At 38.7% G+C, this 14,858-nt stretch overlaps 1 protein-coding gene across 2 annotated transcripts in view; it reads left to right on the top strand.

The window, feature by feature from the left end:
* akap11 (A kinase (PRKA) anchor protein 11) overlaps positions 1-7,356 on the top strand; it is a 30,951-nt gene extending 23,595 nt beyond the window's left edge. For both annotated transcript variants that reach the window (XM_016231119.1, XM_016231121.1), the window contains 3 exons: positions 2,256-2,302; positions 2,676-2,857; positions 5,442-7,356. In XM_016231119.1, coding sequence (XP_016086605.1) covers positions 2,256-2,302; positions 2,676-2,857; positions 5,442-5,603 — 391 coding nt within the window. In that variant the 3' untranslated portion in view covers positions 5,604-7,356. The remainder of the gene's footprint in view (positions 1-2,255; positions 2,303-2,675; positions 2,858-5,441) is intronic.
* The last annotated feature ends 7,502 nt before the right edge of the window (positions 7,357-14,858 follow it).

Raw genomic sequence — 14,858 nt, forward strand, 5'->3', positions numbered from 1 at the left:
CCACCATTTTAGAGAGTATCACAATGCATACGCACGCTTTCCCCCTGAACGTAAACAACGCTGATTACGTCGAATACGTTCTTGCGTACTCTCCAAAATGGCAGAAGACGTAACTCGGTGGAAAAGAATTGTTGAATAAATTGTTGTTTTTGTTTTCTTAGTGCACAAAAAGTATTCTCGTAGCTTCGCAAAATTGAAGTTGAGCCACTGATGTCACATGGACTGTTTGACTTATGTCCTTAGTACGTTTCTGGACCTGGGAACATTACAGTTGCGTTGCTGTCTATGGGTCAGAGAGCTCTCCGAATTCATCCAAAATATCTTAATTTGTGTTCCGAAGATGAACGAAGATCTTACGGGTTTGGAACGCCATGAGGGTGAGTAATTAATACCAGAATTTTCATTTTTGGGTGAACTATCCCTTTAACTACATTTTCACTTTGTTTTTACATCTCGCATGAAATATTTAAAAACTATAATGGCTACAACTGGTGTTTGGTTGACAATATGATTCTTCTAAATTAAAAAAAAATCACCCTTTAAACATTTTCATTACAAATATATTAATATCAAGATCAAATATTGTGTAAAAAAAGCTTCTAGCAGGTTATCTAGATTTACTTAGAAATGACTTTCATCACAAAGAAGAAAAAGAGAGGGGGTCGTGATTACCTTTGTCGAGTAGCTGGAGCAGTCTGGGTTTAGAAGGCGAGGTTTATGAAGAGCATTTGTCCTTCTCTCCATCAGACAGGTTGGTCTATGGAAAGAGGCACAGCATAGCCAGCTTGGGCTGCTCTAATTACTGCATGATGTCATGCAACTTTTTATCAGCAAGTGCTGAAAATGTATCTGATATCACCTATTAGAAACAAACCTTCCCTTTGTTTCTCCATTCAGAGGATGGAATTAGTCAGTTGGATAGAGTTGTGGGAGTCGAAAGTGTTTGGGGGTTAGGTCATTGACTTCACAAGTGTGTTGTGATGTATTTTCTAAAGAATGAACAATCTGTCCTTATTGCATGCTTCCTGTTCGAGTGAAAAAGGATGTCCCAGCCTCTAAATCCCATACGAGTTCAGGACCACAACATGAATCATGTGCATTAAAGTACATCATGACTCACTTCATATAAAAGCAACAGAGATCTCTTTATAATACCATACATCAGACAGAAAAATTATATTTGAAGAAGCATTATAATTGCATCTTTTGCACTTGCTGTGTCATCGTTTCCTTTTTTACGAACACAAACAGTTATAGAATCATATATAGAATCTTCTTGTAAACCATTTCATTTAAACCTGCTCTAGAAAATGGTGATCCAAATCAGAGCTGGGCAACAAATATCAATGGTATACTGCCGATTTATCTAACAATATCGCAAGTTATCAGTTATAAATAATTGACTGCTTAGTCCAATTCAGTATGTTTTATTATTTATTTATTTTTGTTGAGGCTATTAGATGGTATTCGTATTTGGAATGATTTTGCTGGTGATAAAAAATTAAGAAACACTGTGAATATGTGCTTTTTGTTTGGCTGTTTAACTTTCTAAAGACTTTTGTGAGTAGAAGTATAATAAAATGGACTTAAGGGTTGGTGAGATTTTAAAAATATCTTTGAAAGAAGTCTCTTATGCTCAACAACAAGACTGCATTTAGTTAATTAAAAATGCAATAAAAATAGTAATATTGTGAAATATTATTACAGTTTAAAAGAGATGATTTCTGTTTTAATATATTTTAAAATGTAATGTATTTGCTGTGGTGCAAAGCTAAACTTTCAGCAGCAATTACTAAATTTTTCATTCTTATATGCTGATTTTATTGTACTATATGCTAGATTTTACTATTATTACTACAAATTTTACTACTAAATGCCCATCCAAATCAGAGCTGGACAACAACTGTTTATGATATAGTGCTGATTCATCCGCCAATATTAAATTTTCGTTATAAAACTAACCATCTTTTACAACATCCTCTGATTGCATAAATATTAAGAGGATTTTTTAGCCATAATGCCATACCCCAACTCTTTGCTTAAAGGCATTAAGAAAAATACATTTTAAAAAGTATTGCATCAATATATGTTAGTATGGGCAAGTCATAAACCAGCTCCGCTACAATTCATGCCATATTTATGTTAGTAATGAGAAGCTGGGAGCTCCTGTCACACTCTTCTGCATGTGGTTTGTGGTGTTCTCTTCCATCTGTCACTGACACTGTCTTACACCTGTAATATTTTTCACTTTACAGTGACGGCACTGAAGAGAAGGAAGCTGAGGCCAAAGAGGATTCAGGCGGTAAATGAAAACTATATCTGTTCTTTGTATTTTACTTCTGCGCTAGTGTTTATTCTGTGGTCTGTTGTTAGACCTCAACTGTTAGACTAATTTCAGCCCTTATTTTTGCGCTGCCACTCATTTAAAGTGTTCTTACTTGGCCGAGCATCTTCAGTGCGCCCCTGTCAAAACCACAAGACTATTTATCTACGTTCCTAGTTGTCTAACTGTCAGACCGGCTCCATGTGGGTCAACAGATGAGCTCAAGCAGAGCTCTGGGTCTGGCCTAGTTAACAGAGAGAGCATGGGAACTGGTTTGCTGAAGTGGACTATTTGCTGTGATGGTTTTTGTGTCTATGTATGGGCTGAACGTGTGTGTGTTTTGTCCGTGCAGGAGCGGTGCGAGTGGAGAGGGAACATGGGCCGGCAGAACGAGCTCTGCTGGTGGTCAGTACAGACGTCCAGGGTCGAGCTGTGGACCCCCAGTTGACGGCTGTGCTCCAGTGGATCGCTGCCTCTATCGCTGATCTGTCTTTAATGCAGCTGAGCCAGTTCTCAGCCCAGGAGCTGCAGCAGGTGAGAACACTTGGGGCCAGTTTTACTAAACGGGGCAAATTATCGTTAGAGCACAATTCCATACGCGATTTACTGACAATGCACACATTAAAGAACACAGACGCAACATCTCATTTCCATAATGACCAGCACAATCTACCAAGAGCAGTGCAAAGGACCACCTGCATTAAGACATGGGCGTTAAATAATGGTTTGAATACCAGTGAATTGATGAGCACAAATCGTAGTAAATTGTGTTGCCTGATTTATTTAAATACGCTCCTCCCATAAATATACCGATCGAAAGGAAAACTACAAATGCATATTCAATAAGGTGAGTCGCAAAAATAACTGTCCACACCTTTTCAGCGCTAATTTGCCACAGTGTGTCTTTAGTAAATCCTGACAGTAGTTTTTTAACGCCACATGAGGGCTTGCGCTGGTGCAAACTGATAGTAAATCTGGCTGTTTTTTGACTGCTAACCACTGACTGAACAGCAGCAGTGCTGAATGCTGATCACTTGAGAATGATCACCGATACCTGTCATCATCCAGTCACAGCCACCCTCACGCAGTATACGTTAAGTAAATCAGAAATCGTGAACATAACTGTTCGAGGAAGGCTGCGGAATCCTCTGACGGCTGGTCGCTCCCGCCTCACAGCAAGTGATGCTCACGCTAACGCCAATTCCATCTGTTTTGACTTCAGTAAATCAGTTTTGGCAAATACAAACAACGTGATTATTTTTCACGAGTCCAACATCCAGCCGCGCAAGAAAACATGCAATCTACATGAGACGTGATCAATAAGGGAAGCCGTCTTTCACTATTTTAATGCTGTAAGATAGAGAAAAAAACATTTTACATTTAAGTAACTAGCATATTCTTAATCTTAGACCTTGTTCTTGAAACAAAATGATCAATAAAAAAGTGTCAAGCACCAAAGCAGCCCATATTAAATCTAAGTTTTATAGGCCCATGTCCTGTGTTTTTCCTTTCTGAAGTTGGCAACCCTACTTCTACATTACTTTTCTCGCCTGGCCTGGCCTGTAGTACAGTAAGCATCATGTTTACACAGTGCATAGACCTTGTTCTTGAAACAAAATGATCAATAAAAAAGTGTCAAGCACCAAAGCAGCCCATATTAAATCTAAGTTTTATAGGCCCATGTCCTGTGTTTTTCCTTTCTGAAGTTGGCAACCCTACTTCTACATTACTTTTCTCGCCTGGCCTGGCCTGGCCTGTAGTACAGTAAGCATCATGTTTACACAGTGCGCACAGCGTCTCTGCACTTACTCACGATTTCTCTCAACATGGGGATGGGAGAGCTGTCATTCAATAAATGGGAAAACCATGTAACTGGTGTTACTTATTTGAAAAAGCAGCTCAGATATTTTCTTGTAAATTAAAAAGTAATGCATTACTTTACTAGTACTTAAAGTAATCTGATTATGTAACTTGCGTTACTTGTAATGCATTACCCCCAACACTGCTTAGTATTATCATAGTGATTAACTTATGAATTTAGCAAGTGCAGTATATTGCAACCCCAAAAGTATAACCAGTTATATAAGGTTTCCTATTTTTTTATTTTTTTGTTTTTTCAAGGCCTAGGAAATATATTTATTATTATTTACTATATATTTGCAATAGTAAAATTAATACTGTAAATATAATAATTTCTTTAAAAAAATACATTAAAATGTATTCAAATACAAAGTTATTTTAAATGGTAGTAATATTTCACAATATTACGGTTTTATTGTATTTTTATTTTTGTTTAAATAAATGCAGCCTTGGTGAGCATAAGAGAAACGTCTAACTTTTGAACGTGCATGTGTGAAAAAAATTAAAATATATATGTGTGTGTGTGTGTGTGTGTGTGTGTAAAATGATTACCCCCAACACTGCTTAGTATTATCATAGTTATTAACTTATGAAATTAGCAAGTGCCGTATATTGCAACCCCAAAAGTATAACCAGTTATATAAGGTTTCCTATTTTTTTATTTTTTTGTTTTTTCAAGGCCTAGGAAATATATTTATTATTATTTACTATATATTTGCAATAGTAAAATTAATACTGTAAATATAATAATTTCTTTAAAAAAATACATTAAAATGTATTCAAATACAAAGTTATTTTAAATGGTAGTAATATTTCACAATATTACGGTTTTATTGTATTTTTATTTTTGTTTAAATAAATGCAGCCTTGGTGAGCATAAGAGAAACGTCTAACTTTTGAACGTGCATGTGTGAAAAAAATTAAAATATATATGTGTGTGTGTGTGTGTGTGTGTGTGTAAAATGCCACACTCAGTGAACAGAACTCAGGTGAACATTTTTGAGTGCTGATGCAAATTAAAAATTTGTCTATTTGAACTTTTCAACTTTTTCACCTTGAAATTTGCAACGTTTAGTAATACATAATTGTACTGCCATTTCAGAGCAGATGCTTAAATATCTAGGTCTTTTCACAAGGTATTATGTTAATTACATCTTAGATCATGTTTTAGCTCTATAATCCAACTCTAGCAGTATCTACCAGGATGTTTGAGATCCAAAACTGTAGCTTAATTTTGTGTGTTTTTCTCTGGCTCCAGCTGCCGGCCGTAGCTCAGAGGCTGAGGGAGAGAGAGTTCAGGGTCGGTGACCTCCTGCAGGCTCTTCTGAGATACTTTGAAGAACGTCGCTCTGAGGAAGAGGTCGGGGACACTAGGAACGGCCACAAGAGCCTCTTCCAGTGGCTTCTGGAGCAAGCGTAAATCACCATCACACTGACACCTGTCAGCCATTAAACCATGAAGTTTCCTGTCACTTTACAGTGATCTGCAATGTATCTGCCAAACCTAGAGGCATAGCCAGTGGAATGTGTTTGTGTTGTGTATTGCTTGTGCACCCGTGGCCACCCAGGGGGCGCCATAGAAACAACTGAAGTAATCTAAGAGCCGTTCGTTCAAGTGTGTGTATTGCATGCCGTGACCGAGAGTACCTTTTGCTTGCTTTCACCTCTCTTTTTATCGTCACTTTGTTTTCTTTAAGATTAGACTGCATATCATGCTTTTGGCACGCCATCACTGATGCCTACCCGCGTTTTGCTTTCACACCCTGCCACAACACAAAAGACGGATGGGTTTTATGAGTTGGTTTCTTGTTAGGGATTCCCCACGGCTGCAGGAAAGCTTATGTCATCTCCATACCTCTCCTTTGCGGTGATGTTTGCACTCGTCGAAAGGACCAGCCATGCGATCCAGCAGCGCTCCAGGTCAATGGAAGGTATTCCATGATTCAGAACACATAAGAGAATCACTTGGTAATTATAACAAACAACCCTGTTTCAGCACATTTTTGGCAAAAATACTTGGATACCAGGCGTGACGGTTTAAAAATATAATTTCACTGGTAATTAGTTACTGTTGAAAGAATCCATCAACAAGTAGTAACTTTTACATTCCCCTCTTGTGACTTATACAGTTTTTTTTCAGTGTGATTAGCTATTCATAACAGTTGAAAATCAATCGGTATACCTGTAATATGCTTTTCTAGAGTGTAAAATTGAATTGAGTTGTTTACAACATATGCTGCAATCAGACTCCACATGATCCAACGCCCATAAAGAATAAAAGGTGTTTTAGTTCACTACAAAGTGAAGGGTCTTTGTTTGCCAGTTTACAGGAAAAACACAAACATACTATTAAACTTAGCTTAAAAAGCTGCTAAGCATGCAAACCCCTTTGCCAAACGAGGAAACCCACAGTAAGCTATTGAACGTTACCTACAAGGGACTTTTTTTCTAATTTCCTCCTGGTGTTGTCCACTCATTGGAAGTTACTCTGACACACTGGTAGTGCATTGCTAAATGAGGACACATCTGCAGTGAGTAAATCTGAACTAGTCACCGTCTCTACAGTCTCTTCCACTTAAACCTCTTATTCACCGCCTGATCTTTAGTGTGCACTACACTGAATATTGCACTTTACTGAGGAATGATCAGAAAGGCCTACTCCTATTATAGTTAAGCATGAACTAAAGATTGCCAACACCTAGTAGTTGTTTGGCATGTCTAATTTATCAAGCCCTAAGGGACCAGTGTCCTGTATTTGAAAGTATTTTCACACTGCATTTTTTTTTTGCTCACTCTCATGACGGTCTGAATCTGTATGTTGCTTTTTATTTTGTAACACTCCTGTCAGGCTCTAAAAAGACAAAAAAAAAAAAAAGTTAAAAAAGTTAAAGTGGTCTATACAACTTATGTGCAGTATTTGCAATATTAAAGCTTTCTTGCAGTAGTTTTTTGTATCGAAATTTAAAAAAACCTAGCCATCCCAGATTTAAAAAATTGTTCATAATGTTTACACACACACACACACACACATCATTTTTGAATTAATGAAATGTGCTTTGGCTGAGTGGATGGTAAAGAAAAACTAAATATATTATATGGCTTCAGAAATCTTATATATGGAAGCCGGTTTCCTCCACTGAATAACAAATAAAAGAGGTAATTGAGAGTTTTTATCTCAGAATTCTGACTCTTTTCTCAAAATTTTGAGTTTACATCTGGCAATTCTGACTTTTTTCTCAGAATTAAGATGTAAATGTGCAAGTGTGAGTTATAAAGTCATAATTGTGAGATATAAACTTGCAATTGTGAGAAATGAAGTCAGAATTGTAAGACAAACTCGAATTTGCGAGTTATAAACAAAGTCATAATTGCGAGATATTAACTCTGAATTGCGAGTTTCTCACAATTCTGATTTTTTTTTCAGAATTGTGAGATATAAACATGCGACTGCGAGTTATTACATTGAGGGGGGAAAAAGACTATATTCTCAGAATTGCAAGTTTATATTACAATTCTGACTTAACTCACAGCTGTGTGATATAAAGTCAGAATTGCGAGATATAAGCTTGCAAGTACAAGAACATTTTTAAAAAGTTTTTTGTATGAACTAATGTTATATAGTGTAGCGAAACATTAAGATTCTTCAAAAATAGAAGAATTACTGAAGAAAATTTCTTGATTGCGAACAGGTGTGGTAGTAATCAGGCCTGGGTGTGGCTAGAGAAATTGAACTCAGGTGTGATAAACCACAGTTTTAACAGGGAATTTTTGAATTTTGTTTTCCCTTAATAATAAAAACCTTCATTTAAAAACTGCATTTTGTGTTTACTTGTGTTATCTTTGACTAATATTTAAATTAGTTTGATGATCTGAAACGTTAAAGTGTGACAAACATGCAAAAAAAATAAGAAATCAGGAAGGGGGCCTACACTTTTTCACACCACTGTATGTTTGGAACAGCAATGAGAGTGAGTAAATAATGACCGAAGTTAGTTCGACCTGTTCCTTTAAGTGTTATATGTATGAAGCTTCTTATACAGTGTGATTCGATGATAAGATAAATGTTATGGAGGCAATCATAATTGTAAAGATTGTTGTATCTTGTGCTTTCTTTCCTGTAACACGCATGACGCGCTTTCAGCCCATGCTTCATGTACTGCTCTTTACGTGTGCATGGATGTACTCTTCAGTGCTGATTCATGATCTTGTGCATGGTTTAAATCCGCCCGATGCCATATATGCTCACACGACCTGCTACTATGAAAAAAAAAAAGAATACATTTCTGTATTCTTGCTGTTGTGTAACATCAGCGCTGCCAAATATGTTTGGATCTGCACTCAAACAGTATTTGTTTACATTCTTTTGAAATGTTTTAAAACCTGCCATACACTGTCAGACATTTTCATATGATAGCAGTATCACCTAAACCATAATGTGGGAGAAGCGAAGAAAGCTAAATCCTGTATACGAACATTGACGTTTGAGTAGATTTGAGGAGGAGTTGGCACAAGCACGCCGTGACCATCAGCGCTGCCTCATTTTCAGTGGGATTGTATATGCATCTGTGCTCTTGCAGTTATTGTAAACATTAATGCTGTAGATGTTCTCCCCTTGTGTTCTTATTCCCCTTATTTTTGTGTACATTCCTTTATTTGACAAATGATCTATTGCTCTTTTGTCTTAAAAGTAAGGCTACATGTATAATGTAGAATACACGCCATACTAAACAGATGAATATTTTGTTACTTGTGCAGTGTTCCTCCATCCTGTCTCATAGTGTAGTGGGCACTGACTTCTCTATTTTCTTTCTGCCTATTTGTATAATATTGCCAAATAAGATATTTAATAATTTATGTAAGTATAAGTTGCAATAGTGAAAACACTACTTGTCCCCCAGTGAAGTTGCTGAGTAGTTTACACATTAAAGCTTAATGCACTACACCTGTACACTGTAAAAAGCTGTGGGTAATAAAGCTTTTTCATTTGAATCGTGACGTCTGCTTATTTACTCTCCACTCTCCAACAACTTTCATCTCACATATTTGAGATAAAAGATGTTGTTGTGCCGTGGAAACATAACTTTAAATTTTTCTTATAATTTTCATGCACGGAACCAGAAGTTGACATTGAGACTAAACGTGCAAAAGCTCATTCTTTGAACATTCAAAATGTCCACATTTCGTCTTGGTTATGCATTACCATTAAGGAAACATTCCATTTGATAATTTTTGCAAACATTATAGGGATGTTCAGAGAACATTGAAAAGTAGTTACATTTTTTAAAAAGATGTCCAACTAAAAGGTTTAGAAAAGACATTCCAAGAACAATGTGTGAATAGATGTATAAATTGTGTTAACGTTTTGAGAACATTATTAAAGAAAAGATAACTGAAGAACATTTTGTTCAAAATGTTTGTACATCATTTTGAGAGAACCTTGCCAAAATGTTACCTTGTGGACATGAAGTGCTTAATCACTCACACATGACATACAGACATTCTTGGAATGCAGAAAAAGTCTTGAGATGTACAGTAAGTGCGAAGGTCGAACAAGTCCATCTAGCACATTGACAAGCAGCGCAGTGGAATGCAAAAATGTGTTTAAAAATCTGTCAGACCTATCAGTCTAAGCCGCTCATTATAGTACAGATCAGCTTTTCAAACCCGTGGGCCGCAGCTTGCAAGTAAAGTGCATTTGTAATTCAGTCCGCATGTGAATGGCGTTTGCATAGTAGCAGCAAGAAATGGACCATTTAATTTTAGGGTCAGAGAGGAGGAGGAAAAAGGTCAGTAACAACCCTTTAAGAAAACACTACTAATATTATAAGCTGGCCTCTAAAGGAATGAAAAGAATGTATCATAATATCCCTTTAAATTAAAGTAGTCAAGTATTGTCTTTCACCCTTTACAGCCACTCCTTACTGTAACTAAAGCTGAAAAATGTGCTATCCTCCAGAGCTGGAACAACAGATTTGGTGTTTGTTAAATGGCGATGAGGTTCACAGTAATTTCAGGCTTTGTAATGACATGCTGGCGAAAGAATTCCAAATGGCAGCAAGTCTTACAATAGAGTAGATTCAATGAATCACCCATTAACGCACTGATGAAAGCCCTCTGTGCCGTCATCCACACCCAACCCTCGCACCATTACACAAGGTGGCTCTCAGCAGCCCTCAGCCAACACAAGCAGAGACCCATTGACTTTATTAGGTTGGCCTCACATCCCAACTGGTGTGGTCTGACATCAGACAGGCTTAGTCTTAGACTGGAATCCCCCCTTTGGGTCTGCCATGATTCAGGGAATGATTTCACTTCCTTCCCAACCCTAACACAAGAACTGCGTTGCTGGGTAAATCCATTGTGGATGCTCTGAAATTTATGACATATGGTAAATAATCTCCACCTACCTCATCCTTACTGCTTTCTATTTTGTCTCCTCAATAAAAGAGACTTAATGAATGTTTTGTTGAAAATAAAACTTTGTTTAACCACATAGGGTTGGAACTCATTCAGTTTGCATCACTACAGCACCAGATGTATGTTTTCTTAATGGATTATGACAAATCGCATTTGGCTAGGCACTGACTCGCAATAATTAGCACGCAGTCCAATGCGACGGTCAAGCTGCCGTGATTTATCGCCGAAGTTCTGATGACAGCTGGGTGTAGAAAGTCTTTCAGATTAATTCCCTCTATTCATAAAGGGTATAAACACTCATAAAAGCTATTTCTCATGGCACACTACATTTCATTTCGACATAAATACAATAGCTGCCACAGTTCAATAACGTCACGCCAGTGCAATGGCGTCCTTCATATTAGTTAAAGGTTGGCGGGAATGATAGATAGCAACGTCTTGAAGAGATTCCAACAACCACCCTATTTGTTTCGACCTTTCAGAACATGAACCAGATGACATTTGACCATCACAATAGGGTCATCTCCCAGCACCTTTCATTAAAAGGAGTGGGCGGGAGTCGGTGACTTAGCAAGATGGCTGTAAGATAATGCCCTGTGCCAATTTCTCTGAATCTATTAGCAGTTTGTTTCCATTCGTGACCACAGGCCATTGTTTTACCTCACAGCAAGGAGTATCGAGTGGCCGTAACCAGGACGTCTCAGACAACACGACGACGCACATGGCAGTGGTTTCTGTTGTGTTTGTGGGCTGAAACTGAACTCTCGGGTGGGTGGTACATGGCTCTCCCACAGCCCTGAGCTAGTGAGGTTGGTCCTGTTTACCATGGAATCATCCCACAGTGGGAGAGCGTCAGCTTCAAGAGGTCTTCAAGACCCCACTTTCACTTGAGGAGCAGCTGAGTCATTTCAAAATATCAGTGTTTACTGGGGCTTTGCATGAGAAAGTGACCACTTACTGCTGTGGAGTGGACTCAGTGTTTCCCATGGTTGAACATGTTTTTATTCAAGTGACTGAAAACACATTAATCACATGTGGGTGACACCTAGAGTTGCCGTACACACCAGACATACATCAGCCTGACATATCATAATATCGGTGCTTTGATCATGCTGCTTCCTGTCTCCTGACGAAGTCATTCCTGACTCAGACATGTCATAATATGAAAAACAATTGTCTATACCCTTCCATGACCTCAGCTTTCCTGTAGCCGTCCCCGGCATGTACCTCTATATTGACATGGAAACGTTCCGGATTAGTTTTGGGGGATTTTCTAATGAACGGGGTGTTCTTAATCACCGTGTTTGAATCATGTCTCCAACTATTCGAGTAAATAACCAGTGACACATTATGCGGCAGCCGCAAGTTGTACCATCTTCACAGTGGTAATACCTTGGTCAGTAGGGCAGGAGCTCTTTGCCAACTGGAAAGCTCTAGAGAGGCAGGCTGGGAAAAACTGTCAGTGGGTTAAAATGGGCAACGCTGTGGCAATTCGAATTAGGCCTTAACTAACGGAAAAACAAGCAGGAAGCTGTTTGTGGGGAGTGCAGGAAGAGGCAGGGGGAGGCAGTGCTAATCTGGTGACCTGCTGCATGTTTCGGTCTTGAGCGGAGTCGTGAATGCGGCTGTGCACTCGCTAAGGAGCCAGTTGCAATTTATCTTGGGATAATGAGAGACTGGGCAGCCTCTAACTGAAGGTTTAGCTGTAATGGTCTACCGCTGCCCTATTCCACACTGTTCATCTTAAAATCATCGCCCCATAGTGATACAGCAAGCATCTCCTGAATTATATTAGCGCTGGACCAAAACATATTGTGCTGCCTCGCTGTCTACTGCCTACATAGGCAGCTGCCTTCCTAGTCAGCATCTTGAAACCTCACAAGTTTGGGAATCTGTGTGCACCACACAAATATTGTTTATAGTAATATCTAGTGGACATTTCTTTTGTCTTTATGGATACAAAAATCGGGCTGTGGACTGTGCTGATGTTGAAATCTACGTCACATGGACTGTCTACGAACAGGGAAAGTTTACTTTGGGCTTTAGCATCGAAGCGTGCCAATGCTGCCTTACAATGCTGCCTCTGTTGCCAGTTCACTAGGTTTTGGAACCAAGCATGTGATATCGATTACGATCAAGGTGCATTATAGCACAGGCTCTCAAAACAACATTCTCTTTCCAGTTGTTTGTTTTGGTCCATTTATTTTTCCAAAATGATAAAAAATTGGGTTTTGTCCCAATGTTCACTGAAAAGTATAATGTAAACTGTGACCCCATCCAGATCATTGAAACCTCTACTGTATTGAAGCCAAGTATTTTTATAAGCTGCCTTCTAACCATAACAATAGATCACATATCAAAATAAGAGGTTATGCTGGCCATTTCCCCCCTTCAGAATGGTTAACCTGATCATAGCGCATGCTGGCACAAGATTCATAACAGTTCCTAGAAATTCTAGAAGCAATTAGACATTATAATCCCTAGACTGAGCTTAGACTAGAGTGATTCATCTGGCACAACAGCAGTCTTTGTCTGTCAAATCATTGACGCATGCTCTAATAATCTGCATTGTATTCCAACTAGTGAAACTACTCATAAAGTGAAACTGAATATATGTATTATGCCTGAATATTTTTGGCACATTTATTTTGCAAGTGATGTTTTCAAATCAGTGCTTGGTCAAAACCACATTCCCCCTTGTCTTCGTATAGCCACATTTTTTTTTTTACTACCAACATAAAGTCTAGTCCACTTTGCACTTTAGCATGGCCAAGAACCGCCTACTTAGACAGGAAGTGGCTGTCTGACCGACATGTAAGGGGACCAATCTCCAAGCGAAACTGTTTGGAGTACTTTTTTAAGACTTGATGTTCCTTATTATAGTCGCATAGGGACTTGTAAACATGATTTTGATTTCCCTAACAGACTGAACCAGTGAATCCTGCACAACGCCAGCCAATTAGAATGCAGCATGCCATGTGTTTTGGAGCTCTTGCCAAGTTTGCGTGCAAGGCCCATGTGGGCGTGCCAACTGATCTGTCACCAAGTTGGTTGTTTCACAATAATCTTCATTAGACTGAGTATAAAGTGCGAAGACCGAAACAGACCAGAGCTAAAGTGCCCTTTTCAAGACCTCTTCTGTTATGATGTATAAAAGAGAGAGCGAGGAAGGAGAAAAGAGGAAGAGGCGAGCGTTCTTTGTGTGCTCTGGGATGACTTACCACACAGGATGTGGCGGAGAAGGGAAAGGACAACACTGCACTCTTTCATGTCCCATTTCTGAAGTCTGGAACGTGGTGACTTCTTAATTCTGTGCGTATGCAGCTCTGACACTGATCACAGATTAATATGAGCAATCACCGCAGCGCTGTTTCTGTGTTATTAAGCACTGTAAGAGCTATGAATATGTAATCCCGCAGGCTAAAAGGACAACGAAAAGTTCCATGGGATACAAAATCCCATGAGCGAGCCTCTGCGGTGATGCTAATATTTCAAATCGAACTTCCTGCCTTTCCTTGAGTGCTGAAATATTGTGAAGTTTATGCAAAGAAAGCGGTCGGTCTGAGACACTTTAGCGTAGCCACATGGAGTCTGCAGCCAGAAAAAAACATCCTCACGGTGACTCCACAGTCTGCGAAACATGGGAAGGATTCTGGCGTGGTGCTCTTGCTCATCCTGTGTGTACAGTACCATGCTTACAGGAGAGCTAATAATATGCTCCCCAGCCCACTAAATTTGATGCCCAAAATGATTGACTAGCTAGGCAGATCACTAGGAATAACGCCAATAAATGCTGTCTAGTTAGGTAGCACATGAGCACAGCCACGGTCTTGTGTGGTCACAGTATTACAACAGACAGGAGCCAACATTACATCACTCCAGGAAGTAATAGTCATTATCAACACAGTTCCATTACAGTGGGTTTAAAGTACAAGTGGTTTATTATTATGCACTTGTCATGTTAATCTCACTGGTTTTACGAAGCTGTCTGTTTAATCTCATTGCGGTTTGTGTGGTTGTTGCAAGGAAATATATTTAGCCTTATAATAACAAATACCCTGATTTATTTCAAACATTTACTTTAAGTAGAAAGTAAGAGCCACGTGCATCTCCAGGTTAGCGTAGTCCTCCTCTCTTTAGATAGCAATACGACTACAACAACCTGCTCTTGACTGAACTCACACTAAAAGAAGTGAAGAAAAGAAAAAAGGAAACATGAAAAAGCGAGATCATCTGTGCCTATTATCTGATTGGCTGT

Source organism: Sinocyclocheilus grahami, unplaced genomic scaffold, assembly GCF_001515645.1.
Source record: "Sinocyclocheilus grahami isolate Dianchi unplaced genomic scaffold, SAMN03320097.WGS_v1.1 scaffold383.1, whole genome shotgun sequence".
In the NCBI taxonomy this organism is placed as follows: Eukaryota; Metazoa; Chordata; class Actinopteri; order Cypriniformes; family Cyprinidae; genus Sinocyclocheilus; species Sinocyclocheilus grahami.